We start from the raw sequence: 19895 nt of genomic DNA, 5'->3' as shown, positions 1-19895 counted from the left end.
CAATCATTCACCAGAAATGCCAAAAACCCAATTCAGGTTTTGAAGTGGAACCCTTTAAGCATCGAAACAAGTCCATTTCACTTTCCTACCATGATTTTGTTTTGACTGGTCCAACAGAAGAAAAGTTCAATTCAAATTTGCCTCCGGTCCTCCAATTCAAAATTCAAACACAAAAATCGGTTCCAAACTCAAAATGTAATGGAAGAAAGTAGAAAAGACACCTAACCACAGCCACCAACTCATTCCTCTGGCCCACAAACATGCTCAATAATTTTTGAATGACAAGCTAATCTCAAAATGGAATAAAATTTCAGTTTATTGTTCTAAATGACTTTAGCTAGAAAATATATAATTAAAAAAAATTACATGCACGATCAATCTGGAGGAGAAAAAACTCAAAGCTCGATAGCTCAGAGAAATAGAGTACTCAAAATACAACCAGCTATATGACTACTAAGCAAAAGGTATCGACTGTAAATCGAAGTACTACTAAGCAGTGCCGTTGGCCTCAGTTTTCTTGGGTGGGTTGAGCTCATCCCATGCTTCAATCCATGTGACCATGGCATCCCCTAGCTTCTCGAAGTAAGGATCTATCTTACCAAGCTTCTCCTTCACCTGCTTAGAGAGTTCAATGTAGCATTGTTGAACAGTTGTGCACTCCTTTGAAAGGGTTGCAGACTGGAAGAATGGAATGATGTCTTCTTGCCAGAAGATGCCCTTGTACTCTTTCTTGAGGTTCACAAATGGGTTGCTTGCTTTGCTGTGCCAGATGTATGGCAGACCAGTCTTGACACCCAAACCCAAATGGTCACAGATCACCTACAAAATCATAAACAGATTTCACTTCAACAACTATACACTTTTCAATCAAAGAAAACAATTCATGTATTCAAGAATATATAAGGAACTAGACAGGAGCTAGAATTAGCAGATACTATCAATCGATGGGAAGAACAAACAAAATCAAAATGCAAGGCAAAACAGAAAATCTTACTACTTATATATACAGAGTTAAACTGAAAAAATGAAATACCTTGATACACCAACCAGCCCACATGTCGTCGTACCGTCCAATGGGCTGACCATCACCCATGAGTCCAAAGTACATTGCAGGGCCGATGAGCTCACGGTCAAAAGTCAGATTCATACCACACATGGGGAACAAAGTACCCTTTGGTATGGTCAGCACTGCATCGACGAACCTGAAAAACAGAGGATGATTTTTAGGCTAGGGTAAGAACTACAGTGGATATACCAAGGCAAACACTTCACATAACAAGTGGGTTTTCAAGTAGTAAACAGGAGCATCAATATACCTAGTGTTTCTCTCAAGAGGCTTAACCAGTTGGGTAGGAGCATCATAATCAGGAATGTTTAGCCAGAGTCCATGAGATACAGCTGTTGGAACACCCTGACGGAGACTGAATGGGTAACCTCGAACAAAGTCAGCACCATCTCTGAATGGATCATACAATGTGTTGAAAAAGAACGGAGTGGATGGTGTAAGGATGTTCTTAATGTGCTGTTCAAGTGCATTGATCTCTTTCCCAGATGGATCTTTTGCAACCTGTAAATAACAAAAAGGAATAGACACCAAAATCAGATAATGAAAATAAGCAAGAATGGTATCAGGCTGAAATGAAACACAGCATTGGTAGCCTCACTGACAAAACACAGTGAAAGACATACTTAAACTCGTTCAAAGATGACAATTCCCTTATTTCAACTACAACTCAGTGAATGTTGCCCAAATCCAATCAGAGCTATTAGACCATTAAAGATGAGACCCACCAATTCAGATCTCCATCTTTAACTCGTTCAAAGATGACAATTCCCTGATTTCAACTACAACTCAGTGAATGGTGCCCAACTCCAGTCAACGGTTGCTCATTGGTCAGAGCTATTAGACCATGAAGATGAGATCCAATAATTCAGATCTCCATCTTAAACTCGCCAGTAATCAGCATTGAGTAATCATCATTGTGTTCTGAGCACTTGATGCTCTCGATCTGACTCATACTGGAGTTTTCTAGACCGAAAACACTGACAAACGCAATGCCATACCCAACAACAATTGAAATCAAGTTTTGCATGATTCAAAGCAGATCCAGAACCACTCGGTAATCCAAAGCCAGATCATTCCAACTGACCTAAAGAAAGAAAACCACAAATCTGAACATCTGAAAAACTTAAGCCGCACAAATAGAAAACAGCACAGCGCAAAACATTTTATAGAAGCCAGTCATTAGATTTCGACCTAAGGTTTCACATCGCGAATCAAAAACTCAAAGAAAGGAACAAACAGAACAAAGTTTTTCAAAAAATTAATTTAAAGGAAAAAAAATAAAAGGAAAAGCAGATCCAAATCAAGAATGCCGTAACCCAACCCCCAACTTAAAACCTAACTACAATCTGACCGACACAACAGTAAAGAAATCAAAAAAACCCCAAACCCCAAGAAACAAAAATAAAAAATAAAATAAAATAAAAAAATTGTCATAACAAATAACTGAGGAACAAGAAAAGGCTTACAAAGCAGTCATCGTCGATGGTGAAAATGTATTTCTTCTTGGACACCATATAACCGAAGCAACGGCAAGCAGAGTCCTTGAAGGAAATACAGGAAGCCTTGGGACCCAGAATCCTGTTGATATCATTTCGGTTGTAGAGTTCATAATCGAACCCTTCTGGGACCTTGATGACCTTAGTCGGATCACCATCCTGAACAATGATCAAATGGTAAGGCTGGAAGAATGGCCTCCACATCTCGAGAAAATCGAGATTCCGGATGGTCGGAATGACAATATCGAGCTCATCCTTCAACAGAGGAGTTGCTGCGTGCGCCATCCGAAGAAATGAGATCCCGATCTAAACAAAAAAAACAGCAGAAGCAGAAGCAGAGATTGGAAGAAATGAGAGAAAAAGTCTCAACGAGTTAACACTTCGTGGGTAGCCTCACTCACTATATAAACCCTCCAACCCCAGAACTGGCACGTGCGAGTGCAGAGATTGGCACGAGTGAAGCCATTGAGTGGTGGTAGAATTCGCGAGGACCCATTCAAACACGGCGGTGTTTATGGAATTTTTTTATGGTGGAAAAATCGGAAAATCTCCATTTTACGTTGAAATTTAGTTTCGTACCTGGACCCACTGATGAGGCGGATTCAACGGCTAAGATTAGACGTCTGGTGAGAAATGGTAGGTAGTCAACCACCGGAAGAAAAGGGTAGAAGGGGTTTGTTAATTTGTTTAGTTTAGATCTTTGCGTAAAAATATCTCCGATGATTGCGTAAACCGACTTCAACGGTTGAGATTCAACGTTTAGCACTTGTAGTCAACTAAGAGAAAGATCAAAGAAGATGGGGACCAATACGGAAATTCAATTATGCGTTACTTTCTACCCTAAAATATGGGAAGTGTGATTCCAGGAAAATGAAGGAAAAGAGAGGAAAGCGTGTGAAAGTCGGAAAGTTAGACACGTGTGTAGGAAATCGAAGCTTCACATGAAACGGAATTTGGAATGGAGAGATCCCACAAATTACGGTCACATGGTTTTTCATATGGTAAATATCATATTTATAACTTTGCTAAATAACTTTCATTTTTTCCCCCAATATTTTCATAGGAAATTACTTTTCTCCTTTCTTGCTCCCCAATCCTTTGTTACCATTTGTTACCATATTCATCTAAGGGGTTACTAATTAGTAAAAGATCATCATATTTGATAATATGAGGTCAAGTCTGTGTTCTTCTCACACATTTTTATCACATTCTAAAGATTTATCGGAGTTCAGCTCTGATTCATTTTGCCAACATTCAAAGCATCCTCAGGCTTAAGGGCGAATTTCGCCCTGCATTATATTCAATGAGTCAGTCTTAAATTTGTCTGTATCAATGCCTAAACTCTTAGCGCATTTTGTTTGCATGCTATTTGTCAAAAAAAAAATTGTATAATAGAATGTTAATTAATAAATGAGTTTTTGATTATTTGAGGATATCTTATGATTATGACCACTAAACCAAATTGATTGTTTGAAGTAGTTGTTGGATATCTAAACCCCTAAAATTATTAGTAGTGTCATTTTCATGAAAAAAATACCTAATAATATCTCTGGTAGAGATAAGCCCATCCATCATCATCAAAAATGACTTATTAAGGTTTTATGAAAATGTTTTTAATTATAATGGAATGATCATGAAAATGAGGTTGGACACTTGGACTCACCTTATGGTATCAGCAATTTATATATATATATATTTATGAGTCGATACTGTTTCCAAGACATTGATTGGCGGGTGAAAAGATTATTTTTTAACAGTGTCAACAGGAGGAACCTTCTCCGGTTCTCCCACAGAATAATAAATATTCTTAAATGCATTCAATGTGGGTTTCCATTAAGGTCTCCACATGCATTCCATGATGCCTTGAAGTTTCAGAATTGCATGTGAAGATTCTTACTGGAGCTAATTTCGCCATTTTGTGTGTCTTTCCATTGATTTCTCTCTCCACACACACAAGCAAGCTCTAGTTGTAATTCACTTCTTAATTACAATAATTTTGAATGCAGAAAAACACTCCATTGTTAGGTAGATGAGCATCCAATTTGATAGAAAACCTAACATCAATTAATTAGTATAATTAGGGTTTTTTTTTAACTTATTGCAATTTCTTTATCCTTCTCTTAGGTAGTTTGATATGCATGGTGGAATTTTGGGGCAGAAGGTTTATTGTAATAGAGTGTCTTATGTGACAACTAACTAATATCATTTTTTTTGGGTTGATTTGGTTTAAGGTAAGAAATGGAAGGAATGTGAAATTTGATCAATTTAGAATGAAATCAAAATGAGAAAAACACAGTGTAAGAGTATATTCCTATGCCCAATTCAATAGACGATAAGATGATCACATTGCTTTAACAATTGATGCTAGGCATGATCTCATTCTACGTGATAATACGAAAACCATGTAGCTAGATGACAAACTATTATTTATTTTACTGAGAAGAAGACATAATTTAATGAAGATCAAATCCACCTCTAATGATTTCATTATCGTAGAATGTAAACCTCTAGTATACGGAATATAAGATTACCAGGAGTAGAAAGAGATGCGGGGGGAGGGCGGGGGGTTCTTTATTTTACTAAGAAGAATACATAATTTAATGAAGATCAAATCCACCTCTAATGATTTCATTATCGTAGAATGTAAACCTCTAGTATACGGAATATAAGATTACCAGGAGTAGAAAGAGATGGGGGTTGAGGAGTGGAATTTATTGCGAGTATTAAATAAATATTAATAACAATAAGGTAGATAGTTAGTGATTGTCATTCTAATGAAGCTAGTTAATGGAAGGGGCTTAATTTGTACTTAGCACCACACTAATTCACTAATTAAGGTTGTTGAACTTGAAATATCTTAAAAAATAGGGAAATGGGTCGAAGCTAGGAAGCCAATTATAAGTTATAAGAGGATTCACCACCATGGGCAGGGCTGGCGATATTTTAAGCACCATTTAGCATATTAGCATATGCTATCTTTCCTTTTCTTTTCATTCCTCTTTCTCTCTCTATGTGTTTGTTTATATTAAATGTGTCGGCTCAAATATGGACAGCCACAACTATTGCTCTCGTTGAGTTTTTTTGTTTTCCTTCTTCTTCTTTTCTCTAATAAAGTGGTTGTGGTGTCGTGTTATGAGAGATGTGAGAACGTGTTTGACAGCCGACGATCAGGTCATTCCCCACGAAAGAAAGAGATGTGGTGTTGCAAACCTGTCTAGTAAAGTGATATTGTAAGTTTGTAACAAACAATCATTTTTAAAATGTGGAAACTAAATTGTTTCTTCATGGTCTAATCATAATCATTATGGTGCTGTTAAAAAAAATATTAATAAAAAATTCTAGAGATTTTGGTTTTGAATTTGACCTTTGAAAAGGAGAAATTGCTTCCCTTAATACGCATGATGATCAAGTGAGATTTCGATCTGTTGGATCCAAAATTTTGATCGTGCCCAGATTGTTGGCCCAAGAGTGAAACCAAATGTTGAAATTTCATTTTAATCAGGGGCCATTTTCAGCATCTTCACAACTAGCTAGAACTAGTGATTGTCTTCTCTCTGGGTTTATTTAAGCTTTGGAAAAACAGATAGACAACAACTGGAGAATTTGGTTCTATCTTAGTCTATAAGGGCCCATAGGATAACAATAGCTAGAAGCCCCAGTAAGCTCAAGCTTCCTTTTGTGGGTGATGGATACTATGGAATTCAGATGCTCTATCTTGACGACTAGAGGATTGTTTTTCTTTCACATTCTTTCATCACGTATTTGTAGGAGGGACACTCGTTTATGAACATAGATAACATGAAACATCCTCTTAAATATGTGGTGATAATTGATTAGGGAGTGACAGAGCACAATCCTCTATCCTTCAAGTAGAGGTTTGTGTTCTTGTTACATCTTTGTATCGCACATTAGACCGGGAATTCATCCTCGAGTTCTGACAAACAAATAAGAGGTGGGACCCTAATGATTCCTCCGTGGGACCTCATTCTAATGTGTGATAGAAAAACTGAGGAAAACACAGACCTCAACTCGTCGAACTGGACTCCAATCTTCTACCCTGATGGGCATGAATCCAACCAATGCACAATGAATTTGAAACGTTGAAACTTGGGATGTAGTTTAGGGACCTTGCTTTAATCTTGCGCATTAAATGCGCACGACCGTCATGCAATAAATTTCGGTCTGTCATATCAAAATCTCGGTCGAATTTTTGATCTTCACCCTTGAGATTCAATGGTCGAGATCGAAATCTTGACCGGTCTAAAATTTCGCTTGACCGTCCTGCTGAACCAATTTCCATTTAACTGATAGGTTCAGATCAGTTCTCCACCGATCGGGTACACCCTCGTGTCATGACTGGTGAGTTTTGCATCTCATTGGGTCAAATCCGCGTGACAACAGAATCCTCCCTAGTCCATATCATCATCAATCATCAAATGCGGTGCGAAGCCATTTTAAAGCGAGAGTTTTCCATCCCAACCACTTCATTCCCAAATCAAAACCCAATCTTCATGCCAACCACGATTTTTGCAACTCAAATTCACGTGAAATTAGCTCTCCAACGCAACCGAGATTTCTGCATCCCAAATTTGCGTGAAATTGACTCTCCGAAGCAAGATCTGGATCGAGACAATCAAGGAACTCCTTCAAAGTTCAAGAACCCTAATTACTGATTTGCTTGTACGTGTTTTCTTTCTTAGTTACCTCTTAATTTCTTACAAATTATTTTATATGAACTTAACATGAACTCAACATATTATCTGGTGAATTCAACATGCACTGATCAATGACAAAACATTAAAATATTTGTAGAGAGACAAGTATTAATTGGGCTGTGTTTTTGTTTGCTGAGAACCCTAACTAGTGGAGGCTGTCATGGGCCGAGCTCAGGTTTCTATTTGTGCTTTTGCCAGCAGTTGAAATACTTTGCAAGCTAGTTAGAGGAGTTCTGTAATTCCTTAATAAGAAACTCTCATTTCTGTCAGATACTTCTCTCTAATAGGTCCTAATCAGCACTTGAGTTAGTTATGAGATAACCCTAGCTTCATATAATAAGGCAATTCAATCTAGTATCCAAGTAGATGAAAGCAATATGGTCTACAACAGATTGAACACGTCTGGTTGAGACCCAATATTATTGTTGAAATTGAATTACTTGTTCCTTGAATTTTCTAGCTACATTGGGACTTCATTGAACTTCATGGGCTTTTATTTGGTGAGAAAATGATTATGATCGGGATAAAAAAAAAATATTAATCAATATAGAACAAATGAGATAATTCTTGTTGAATTTTTTATATTAATATTTATTTTAATACATTCTGAAATATGCAATACTTTCTTCCTTTCCTTTCTTTTTTCTTTTTTGGTATATCATTTTAAGAATCAGTATGTTGAAACCCTCAAATGTAGTCCATTTGGTGCTAAAACCCTAGGAAACTTTTTGAGTTTGTCTCCACCAACTTCTTCCCATCTGCAACAAGGACATGGAAAGTGAGAGAAACAAGAGTCAATTAGAATAATCATGGGTTATATGAGGAATTACCAAAGATAAAGATAGAAAATTGAAACAAACCTGTATCTAGTGACAAAGTAGTGAAGGAATGTGGATATCTCTGCAATACCCAATTCTTTCCCAGGACATAACCTCAGTCCACCTCCAAAATTCAAGAAGTAGTTGTGGGACTCCAAGCTTTTATTATCCTGAAGAAGCAACTCTGGTTAGACAAACTTACAAACTCTCTACTTCAACAGCAACTAGTCAATCAAGGGTCTTCAATGACCCTGAATTTTTGAGTGGTTCATCATTTAAAGCGTGAAATACAAATTCTATGTCCATCTACAGTACTGAAGCAGTGACACCACTCGACTCTGTCAAACAGTAGAAATGATCCTTTGAAAGGAAAACAGAGGAGCACCAATAGTTGTTGCTTGTATCTTCTTATGAAGGACTAGTGAGGATCACCCAAGCCATTCTTGACAAAGGTAATGTTCTCTCCAATTGTTTTCACTATCTGAACCCTAGAAACTTAGTTTAAATTTATGATCACTCACCATCCATTTCCAGGGGTTAAAGGTGAAAGGCTCTGGATATAAGATGGGATCATAGTTGATCTCCCTTATGTATTCATAGATTCTCCACCCTTTTGGAATAGCATATCCTGAAAAGGCAAAAATTATAAGTCATATAGGTTTCTATCAGTAATAAATTAACAGCCGTTTTTAAATATTTGAAACTTTGAAGCATTATCATGTACAAGTGGTGTTCCATCCTTGAATGGAGCATATGAGGTATCTAGTCAAGATGAAAGTCCAAGAACCAATGGAATTAAGGGTTCACTAAGATAAAAATTTAAGCTTTTTTTTTCTTTCAACCAGAGATCAAGGTACTCACTGAGTGGTGTTGAGAGAATGCACTTATGCTTGGTTCTAGGACATGGGGTCTCAAATGAATAATGAGTAGATTAAAATTGAAGTAGTTTTCAGTTCCATTTACAAACCATTCAGTTCCATCTCTTCTGTTGTCTTCCTCAGCAGATCATTGACAACTGAAGCTAATCTGGTCGTTTCAATTATAACCTGCATAAAAAAATAAGATGAATTTTTAGTTTCCTTGTTTCATTTACCATATTAAGGATTTAGTTTACTAGAATTGCATACCGCACGAGTGAAACGCATGGATTTGTAGTCATCCCAGGTGATTGGATCCTCTGGTCTATTCTCTTTTCAAATAGCGAGATGTTCATCCTGCAAATTTGAAATTGTATTAGTTGAGCCATCAAGGAAACCAAGGGAATAAGATATGCAGAAGTGTCACAAATTGGGTTTGGGACCAATGGACAAACCCTGAGTTCTTGAAGAGCTCTTGGATGGTCATGGAGATACTTGGCAGCCATCATTGAAGTAGTTGAGACAGTTTCATAACCAGAATATAGGATTGTGATCATCTGATCAATTATCTCGTCATCACTGAGAATGTATCTGGGATCTTCGGGATTAATCATGAAGTTAAGCATGTCATTGTAGCTATTAGGAGAAGCGCGTCTTGTTTCTATGACACCTCTCCACAGTTTGATAATATTATTCCTGGCCTGAAACAAAGTGAGTCAGTGGAAGGCAGAAGGCTCCACAAGGATAAGCAAGGGGAATGATGGCAGGATAGGATTATTTGAGAGCAAGGTACCTGGATCCCATTGTAGTAATTCGTCCCTGGAATTCTGATAGGCAGTGAAATGACTCCCAGCACTAATTTCTGGAACTCTTTGTTGAAGGCTTCTCTAATGGAAGGAGCATCAACACTGGCAATCTGCTGAAGCGAGAAGAAGAATGCCATCTGAAGAATAGAACAGAGAAGGTATGTTTATTACACCAGAAAAGTATCATTTATGTTTTTCCTTTTTCTCCTTTGGGTCTTTTATGTGGTGTGGAGTGTTTGTGTTCTCTGTTACTTTCATTCTTTTTTTGTATTAGAAATCCAACTGGGTACCTTTTATCCAGGTTTGAAAACCAAGAAAGTAAGTTTTAACCCTCTTGAGCTCTTAATTCTGACTAACCTCTTCCTTTAGTGGCTTTTTTTTTTAGGATGACAAAAAATTATTTTCAAGAGAGGACATTAATTTAACTAACATGTTTAGTTTTTTTGTTGGATATCAATAATTTTTCCATCCCAGTTGCTGAGGTGGGGATCTAATAAACTCATCATTTCTTATGAGAATAAAATCTCTGACCATAGTGGGGCCCACGATATGAAGAAAATTCCCTCTGAGCTTCTTATGAGCAGAACCATGCAGACCTGCTATGTTGTTTTCTCCCAACATATCCACCATGGATTGTGGGTAGCCCGGAACAAGACCTTTTCCTTCATTCAAGAATATGTATCTGTTGAGCTCCATGCAAACAATTGTTGGACTCCCTACTATGTGGGATTTGAAAAAACTTCCATACCTACATTAAGAAAAATAAAACATTGTAAAATTTCTCTATTAAAAGAAAGGAACTTTTTAAAGGAAAAAAAAGGCTCTGTGCCTCTTCTATTCCTGCAATAATCATACATGACCGACCATCTTGAGTATAGAAAACTAATAATAAGAAGAAAAGTGATGGCTTTATCTCTTCAAGGGTTGAGACTTGCAAAAAAAAGTTCTCTGTTCTGTCTCCTCAATTTAAAAGCTGGCTTTAGAAGCAGAAGAGCCAAAAAAGCAAAAAGAAAAAAGAAGAAAAACACTGTGGGGAACGGAACACTCTTCTGCAATTCCATCAACTTGGAAAACAGAGCCACAACATCTTAACCAAGACAAACCACTCTGTAGTTTTGACAACCATTAAAAAAGAACTCTAAAAAGAGAAACAGAACTTTATGAATGAATTAACTAGGTTTAATAGCAGAAACAGGAGGACGAAAAAAAAAGAAAAGGAAAGATAAATCTCAGAAACTCACTTTGCTCTCCGGTTTTTCATGAAGTTAGGCCCTTCCCCTAGGAAATCTGTAGTTTCTCCAAACAGAGGCCAGCCCATTGTTCCTGGTGGAAGCCCTCTCTTCCTGTACCTCTAACTCATTCCATTTCAGCAAGACGGTGCAGATGCAAAGCATCAAACTCACAGTGCAAACCATAAAAAAGAAAGCCATTGATGCTACCAAGAAGCCTGAACTCAACCCACTTCACCTCACTGAGAGCTGTAAATGAAATGGGTAGCTACGTTATAGAAGTATATAGAGAGAGAGTCCTATAAACTGCCATTTTGAAAGAGAGATGCCATGGTGGCAGAAACGTAATAATCCCAAAAGATTTTACCACAAAAAAGAATTAAAAAAAGTACCGCAAGCCTCTATGGCTCTACCAAATGAGTAATGACCCCTTAAAAATCCATTCAGATTTTCCATTTCTACTCGACCAATAGAAAATTCATTCGGATTCTAAGGGCCTGTTTGGTTACATGAATTTAGAGATTTCAAATCTCTGGATTCATGAATCTGAGAATTTTACCCGTTTGGTTGTAAAAATTTCTAGATTCATGAAATCTAGAGATTCACATTTTTACACTAAAAACGTGAATCTGTAGATTTATGGGTAAAGGGTGAAATCTAGAGATTTCAAAAAAGCTACACATTTTTACATTCACAAAAATCACGTCGATCAAATAATTTTTTAGGATGAATCCACAAATTTCATTCCACAACCAAACATCTAATTTTATAAATTATAACTCCATAGACTTGAAATCTATAGATTTGAAATCTCTAGATATTTGAAATCTCCAAACTCATGTAACCAAACAGGCCCTAACAGAGTTTTAAATCACACAAAAACAAAACAAAACAAAAAAAAAAACCCAACTCATGAAAAATAGATATAAATTGAGAAGGAATTTTATTTTATTTTTTTGTCATCATCAACACAGTCACAAAGATCGTGGGCCATGGACCTAATGGAGGGAGAGGGCTGGAAAAGGTAAGGAAACAAAATATTGAACCTTCGAATTTTTTGGTCTAATTCCTTTTATATAAAAGGTTGTCACCATGTTTGAAAAACATGTTCAATAAAAAAAAATTTGTCGTCATGAATGACTGATTTTGTTTCTGTATTGTACAATTAATATACAAAACAGTTTAGCGAACCGTTCCATTGTAAACACACCACCCCAAATAATCCGGACCGTTGATTAATCCATGCGAGCCTTTAGTTGGAAAAAAGTGCCCTTAGTAAAAGCACTAACGGCGTGGGGGTATAACTGTATAAGTGTAAGTCACTTTCCTTTTGAATTCGATCATAAAAAGGAGTTGTTTTAGGATTAGAAGGAGGTTTGTAACTGAACAGGGATCAAAACAATCGAGAAAAAAAGCCACAAAATCTGAAATCCTACTTCGCATGCAAAGTGCAATTGGAATTGAATTCCCCCACTTCATCAACAAGAAGAATCCCATAAGAACTAAAAGAATAGAGGCCGCAGCACAAACTCTATAAGCAGATGAAGAGGAATCGAACGAGACTAACTTGATCAAAGTTGAAGAAAGCTAATAATACGAAAGCTACAAAAAATATGACATGTCATCCAACATTGTTTTCTACATTGATGTTCTGCTGGCCAATGTTGCAGCAACACTTTTCACCCGATTTTCGCAAGGGTTGGATTTCTCAATTGATGAGAATATTTTTCTTTATTATTATTTTACTCTTATTTTTATGAAAATTTTCTTTATTAATTTGAGCTAATCTTTGATTTTATATATTTGAAAGAAGAAAAAAAATTTCTAATCGATGTTTACAAGGAAAGTTGTTTGAGATTGAAAAAAAAAATCTTTTTACTTTCATTTTTAGAAAAAGAAATTTGTTTGTCGATTTAATTTAATTTTACTTATTTAAATAAAAAAATATAAAAAAGGTTTCATTGCAATCAAAACCATCAAAACCTAATATTCAAGGCAACCAAGATTTTGCTACTCAAATTCACCTGAAATTGGCTGTCCAAGGCAACCAAGATTTCTGCAACTTAAATCTGCGTGAAATTCTCTCCAAGCAAGATATGGATCGAGATTCTATGGACCCCCAGGAAACCCAAACTGATTTGCTTGTGGGGGTTTCCTTTCTTGCCTCTTTCTTACAAATTATTTTATTTTACATTTATAGGAACCATGATGGGAACATTATCTGGGGAATTCAACATGAACTGATCAATGACAAACATAAAAGGAAAAGTGAAGAGAGACAAGTATTAATTTGGGCTGGGTTTTTGTTTGCTGAGAACCCTAACCCGTGGAGCCTGTGATGGGCTGAGCTCAGGGGTCTATTTGTTCTTTTTCCAGTTGAAATACTTACTTTCCTGTAATTCCCAAAAGAAGTTCTCGTTTTTGTCAGAGTACTTAGCTAGAGCATGCTGGGTTGGAAATTGAAATTGAATCACTTGTGTCTTGAATTTGAATTTTTTTCAAATTAAGGGGTTCACTTAAATTAAAGGGCTTTTACTTGGTGAGAAAATGATTGACTGGAATTAAGAAAACATCAACATAGAACAAATGAGACAAATAATATTGAGTTATTTACATTGATATATTTATTTTAGTACATTCTGATGCATCTCCAATATGCTATACTATTCTTTTTGTATATCCTTTTAAGAATCAATTAGCTGAAACCCTCAAATGTAGTCCATTTGGTGCTGAAACTCTAGGAAACTTTATGAGTTTGTCTCCTCCAACTTCTTCCCATCTGCAACAAGAACATGGAAAGTGAGAAAACATCAAAGAGTCAATCAAAATAAGCATGGATTATATGAGGAACTTCAAATAAGATTGAAAATTGAAGCAAACCTGTATCTAGTGACAAAGTAGTGAAGGAACGTGGATATCTCTGCAATACCCAATTCTTTCCCAGGACATAACCTGAGTCCACCTCCAAAATTTAAGAAGTAGTTGTGGGACTCCAAGCTTTTATTACCCTGAGAAGCGACTCTGGTTAGAAATACTATACAAACTCTACTTTGACAGTAACTAGTCAATCAAGGGTCTTCAATGACCCTGAATTTTTGAGTGGCCCATCAATATGTATGGCATAACTGCATAAGATACTAATTCTATCCATTTACAGTACTGAATAGTGACACCAGTCTACACTGTCAAACAGTAGATTTGATCCTGTGAAAGGAAAACAGAGGAAAACCAATAGTTGTCGCTTGTCTCTTCTTAGGAAGGACTAGTGAGGATCACCCAAGCCATTCCTGTAAAGGTAATGTGCTCTTCAATTACTCTCACTATCTGAACCCTAGAAACTTGGTTTAAATTTATGATCACTCACCATCCATCTCCAGGGGTTAAAGGTGAAAGGCTCTGGATATAAGATGGGATCATAGTTGATCTCCCTTGTGTATACATAGATTCTCCATCCTCTTGGAATAACATATCCTGACAAGGCAAAAGGTACAAGTCATAATAAGTATCTCAGTAATAAACTAACAACAGTTTTCAGATATTTGAAGCATTGTCATGTACAATTGGTGTTCCACCCTTAAATGGAATAAGCAGAAGCTTTAGATCTTATCTATAGTGGATAGGCATAACATATGAGGCATATAGTCAAGATGAAAGTCCAAGAACCAATGGTATTAAGGGTGGGTTCACTAAGATAAAAATTTAAGCCTTTTTTCCCCAGAGATCAAGGTATTCATTGAGTGGTGTTGAGAGAATGCACTTATGAGCTTGGTTTTAGGACATGGAGCCTCATATGAATAATGAGTAGATTAAAGTTGAAGTAGTTTTAAGTTCCATTAACAAACCATTCAGCTCCATCTCTTGTGTTGTCTTCCTCAGCACACCATTGACAACAGTAGCTAATCGGGAAGTTTCCATTATAACCTGCACCAAATAGAGAGAAATTTTAGTTTCCTGGTTTCATTTATTATATTAAGGATTTAGTTGATTAGAATTGCATACCGCACGAGTAAATCGCATGGATTTGTAGTCATCCCAGGTGATTGGATCCTCTGATCCCTTCTCTTTTCGAATAGCAAAATGTTCTTCCTGAAATTTTGAAATTATATTAGGTTGAGCCATAAGGAAGCCAAGGGAATAACATATGCAGAAGTGTCACAAACTGGGTGTAGGATAAAATGACCAATGGACCCACCCTAAGTTCTTGAAGTGCTTTTGGATGGTCATGGAGATACTTGGCAGCCATCATTGAAGTAGTTGAGACAGTTTCAAAACCAGAATATAGGATTGTGATTATCTGATCAATTATCTCATCATCACTGAGACTGTATCTGGGATCTTCGGGATTAATCATGAAGTTAAGCATGTCATTGTAGCTATTAGGAGAAGCGCGTCTTCTTTCTATGACTCCTCTCCACAGTTTGATAATATTTTTCCTGGCCTGAAACAAAGTGAGTCAGTGGAAGGCTCCACAAGGATAAGCAAGGGGAATGATGACAGGATAGTATTTAAGAGCAAGGTACCTGTATTCCATTGTAGTAATTCGTCCCTGGAATTCTGATAGGCAGTGAAATGGTTCCCAGCACTAATTTCTGGAACTCTTTGTTGAAGGCTTCTCTCATCAAAGGAGCATCAACACTGACAATCTGCTGTAGCGAGGAGAACAATGCCATCTGAAGGACAGAACAGAGAAAATATGTTCATTACACCAGAAAGGCATCATCTATGTTTTTCCTTTTTTTTCTTTTGGGTGGTGTGGAGTGTTTGTGTTCTCTGTTACTGTCATTGTTTTTGTACTAGAAATCCAACTGGGTACCTTTTATCCAGGGTTGAAAAACCCAAGAAAGTAAGTTTTAACACTCTGAGCTCTTAATTCTGACTAACCTCTTTAGTCTTTTTTTCTGGGATGAAAAGAAAATTTTTACAAGCGGGGATCTTAATTTAACTCACCTGTTTAGTTTTTTGTTGGATGTCAATAATTTTTCCATCCCAGTTGCTGAGGTGGGATCTCATAAACTCATCAATTCTTAGGAGAATATGATCTCTGACCACAGTGGGGCCAACGATTTGCAGTAAAGCCCCTCTGATCTTCTTGTGTGCAGAACCATGCACAGCTGCTATGTTGTTTGCTCCCAAGATATCCAACATGGATTGTGGGTAGCCTGGAACAAGACCTTTTCCTTCATTCAAGAGTATGTATCTGTTGAGCTCTGGATCCATGCAAACAACTGTTGGACAGCCCAATATGTGGGATTTGAAAAAACTTCCATACCTACATTAAGAAAATAAAACATTTACAATACTCTTTTAACAGGAAGGAGCTAACTAATAAAACTTCAAAAAAAAAAAAAAAAAAAAAAACGAAGAAGAAGAAGGCGCTCTGCCTCTTCTGTTCTTGCAATAATCATGCATAACCATCTTGAGTGTATAAAACTAATCAATATCTAAGAAGAAAAGTGATGGCTTTATCTTTTCAAGGGTTGAGACTCGCAGGTAAAAAGGTCCTCTGCTCTGCCTCCTCTATTTAAATGCTGGCTCTGGAGCAGAAGAGCCAAAAAAAAGAAAAGGAACATATAACAGTGAGGGGAACAAACTTCTGCAATTGCATCAGCTTGGAAAACAGAGCTATAACATCTTAAACAAGACAACCCACTCTGTAGTTTTGACAACCATTAAAAAGCAACGGTAAAAAGAGAAACAGAACTTTATGAATGAATTAACTAGGCTTAATAGCAGAAACAGGGGACCAAAAAAAAACTCAGTCCAGAAGCTCAGGAACTCACTTTGTTCTCTGGTTTTTCATGAAGTTAGGCCCTTCCTTTAGGAAATCTGTAGTTTCCCCAAACAGAGGCCACCCCATTGTTCCTGGTGGAAGCCCTTTCTTCCTGTACCTCAACTCATTCCATCTCAACAAGGCGGTGCAGATGCAGAGCATCAAACTCAGAGAGCAAACCAACAAAAGGAACGCCATTGATGCTCTCAAGAAGCCTGAACGCAGCCCACTTCACCTCACTGAGAGCTGTAGATGAAATGGGTTGCTACGTTATAGTCAGGTCAGAAGTATATATAGAGAGAGTCCTATAATGCCATTTTGAAAGAGAGATGCCACGGTGCAGAAACCAGATAATCCAAAAAGATTTTTTACCTAGAAGAAAAAAGACCGCATGCACCTACCTAATGACCCTTGATGATTTTTAAATGCTCAAAAATATTCATTAATGCTTCCTCATAAATCAATTCAGATTTTTCATTCCTATTTAACCAAAAGAAAAGATTCATTCGGATTCTAAAAGAGTTTTAACGCCCTCAACCAGAATGGAAAAATAGATATAAATGGAGAAGTGAATTTATTGTATTTTTTGTCATCATCAATCCAGTCACAAGGATTGTGGGTCCATAAGTTTAAAGGAGAGTGAGGGTTGGAAGAGGAAGAGAAAAAGAATTGAATATCGTCTTCCACTTCTATATAAAAGATTGCCACCATTGTCATAAAACATCACTAATATTTATGTTTCTATATAAATAAGGAATGTTTTTTTTTGTCATCATCAATTCAGTCACAAGAGTCATGGATCCATAGGCTTAGGAGAGGGGGAGGGTTGGAAGGGGAAGAGAAATAAAAATTCAAACCTGAGAGTCGTCTTGGTGTTACTGTTTCCATATAAAGGTTGCTGTCAAGACATCAGAAGAAAAATTAAACCGAGAAGGGGGAAATGAACATTGGGTTAGAAAGGATTTTGGTGATTTTGAGCATCAAAACATGTAGAATAAAAGGAAAACAAGATATAAATAACCGGTCCACTATAGACTATAGTAATGCATCAAGGAAGATATGAAGTGGCACATGGGCACCACATTAGCAATGGACCAAGAGGAAAAAAAGTACCCTTCGACACCCCCCTGATCACCCTCAAGTCCTCACATGCCTGTCAACAAGATCTGTTAATTCCATTAGACAAACCACAAGCAGACAAGTTATTGGATGGCATGTGAATATGTGGGGAAGACAGAGCTTCTTTTTCCACTGCAACTCTGAAACTCAAGACTCTTTTGTTCAATGTGGAACTGAATTCTACAAGAAATTGGAATTTACAAGCTTTGAATTTCTTAGAAAACCAAAAATAAGCCGCCTAGTTTTTATTTTCAACTTTGGAATGAAAACAAAGTTTCCCAAAACTACCATCCATCTGGTATCATCTGGAAAGGAATAACCTTTAAGATTTCTGTAATTCCTTAATCCGCAAGAGAGAAATCACTGTTTTGACTTTGGATTTTGAAAGTCTTGCAGGGTCTACTAGAAGAAGGTCATGGATCCAGAATGATCTCTTCGGATAAGGATTTGACAGCTCTCTACCTCTTTAGCAAATCAAAATCAACATAAAATGATAATCACAATATCTTTTTCATCAGATTTTGACTAAATAATATATGGAAAATGCTTTATTAGATCAGAGGAAATCAGGGAGAAAAAAAGAAAAAAATTCCAGCTAAAGAACAGAAACAGTACAAGAAAATGAAGGAGGAAGATCAATCCGAAGAACCCACCAAGTCTGAAACTCAAGTCTTGAAAACAGTGGATGCTGAACACAATAGAATTAAGACTATAGAATGGTGAATGCTGAACAAAATAGAATTAAGACTTACCGATTGATTTTAAATGGGTTTGTGGAAAAATAGTTGTTTTAACAGCCAGATTAACTTTAAACCATTTTTCTATTTCAAGTAATTGGTCGCTAACTATACACCTATACGCTCCTCTTACCCAGAAAACATTCTGTCACAAAATTTGCCATCCACACACATGCGCATTCCTAAGATCCAAAAACCCTGTAATCTTTTTTTACAAAACTGAATCATGGGCGGTTCTGTTTCTTAAAGAAGAACTGAACCGTAAATTTAAAATGAAATTTTTCTTGAAAGTGCTAGAAGCCAGAAGGACAATATTGCCGACAGTGTATATTGATTGAATGGTGAATAGACTTATCAATCATCCCATGAAAGAAAGAATAGGAAAGAACATCAAGGAAAGAAAAGAATTTGGGTTATCTGCGAGAAATTAGGAGAAACAGAGACATCAGATAAGAGTGGTTTTGATGTTGATGGATTCCAAGAGCTGCACGGAAGTACATAAAGGATGAATACGGTATTACTAAAAAGAGCGAGAGTTCATTGAAATGTCCAGCACCACATGGGTTTGGTTTGGTGGAGAGTGGAGTGATGGGCTAATGGAAAAAAAGGAGGGATGAACACATGCAGAAGAGCTTCTCATTTGCACGAGGGCCTCTGTTTTGTTCTTTTGTTCTTTTTGCTCTCTCTCTACCATTATTAGCTTCTAATTATTGGAGATACATATGTCAACAGAAGAGAGAGAATATACAACTTATGCAAATCTATCTTCAACAAATCCCACCCACAAAAAGATTGGAAATTGATACTAGATGAGATTGGCCCTACTTGTGGACCGGAATTTCCATTTCTAATGTGAAATCTATTCCAAATATCTTATGATTCCTTTTGTTTTTCTAAGCATTCGGGCAAACAGTTCTTGGATTTACATGAGGGAAGAACAGAGCCTCTGTTTAATCTGATTTACTGAAATGCATTATGCATGAAGATTGAAGAATACATTCCAGGAATACAAATAAACACAGCGAGAATCTCATGAAACAAATAAAATAGAAAAAAAAAGAACAATTTTTTAACTCCTTATCCCATTGGAATTCGGGAACAAGGAGAGAGAAAAAGAAGAACACTCCAAAGTCCAAACTCCAAACAGAGCTTCTGCTACTTCAGAACTCTGTGCCTCTGTGGTGGGTACGAATATGACACATACGTGCACGTGTGGGTACACGTGAGTGCGTAGACCCACGTGCACTTGTTTTATTACAATGAAAATGATAGACTTTGTCTC

General features: G+C 36.8%; 2 protein-coding genes across 2 annotated transcripts; both read right to left on the bottom strand.

The window, feature by feature from the left end:
- Positions 1-298: 298 nt before the first annotated feature.
- Positions 299-2951, bottom strand: LOC149020867 (putative UDP-arabinopyranose mutase 1). Its single transcript, XM_089149088.1, has 4 exons — positions 2533-2951; positions 1317-1567; positions 1034-1202; positions 299-819 (listed from the first exon to the last, which is right to left on the bottom strand). Exons 1-4 carry the CDS (start codon positions 2845-2847, stop codon positions 490-492), a joined length of 1065 nt encoding a protein of 354 aa, XP_089005214.1. The 5' UTR covers positions 2848-2951; the 3' UTR covers positions 299-489.
- Positions 2952-13518: 10567 nt separating this feature from the next.
- On the bottom strand, positions 13519-17030 carry LOC149020866 (cytochrome P450 85A1-like). Its single transcript, XM_089149087.1, has 9 exons — positions 16768-17030; positions 15935-16256; positions 15508-15657; positions 15180-15425; positions 14987-15073; positions 14830-14908; positions 14352-14458; positions 13868-13995; positions 13519-13766 (listed from the first exon to the last, which is right to left on the bottom strand). Exons 1-9 carry the CDS (start codon positions 16953-16955, stop codon positions 13679-13681), a joined length of 1395 nt encoding a protein of 464 aa, XP_089005213.1. The 5' UTR covers positions 16956-17030; the 3' UTR covers positions 13519-13678.
- Between the last annotated feature and the right edge of the window lie 2865 nt (positions 17031-19895).

The sequence above is a fragment of the Hakea prostrata genome, chromosome 3, assembly GCF_041222555.1.
Source record: "Hakea prostrata isolate BN-2017 chromosome 3, UWA_Hpros_2, whole genome shotgun sequence".
In the NCBI taxonomy this organism is placed as follows: Eukaryota; Viridiplantae; Streptophyta; class Magnoliopsida; order Proteales; family Proteaceae; genus Hakea; species Hakea prostrata.
This window is presented reverse-complemented; position numbering and strand designations above follow the sequence as displayed.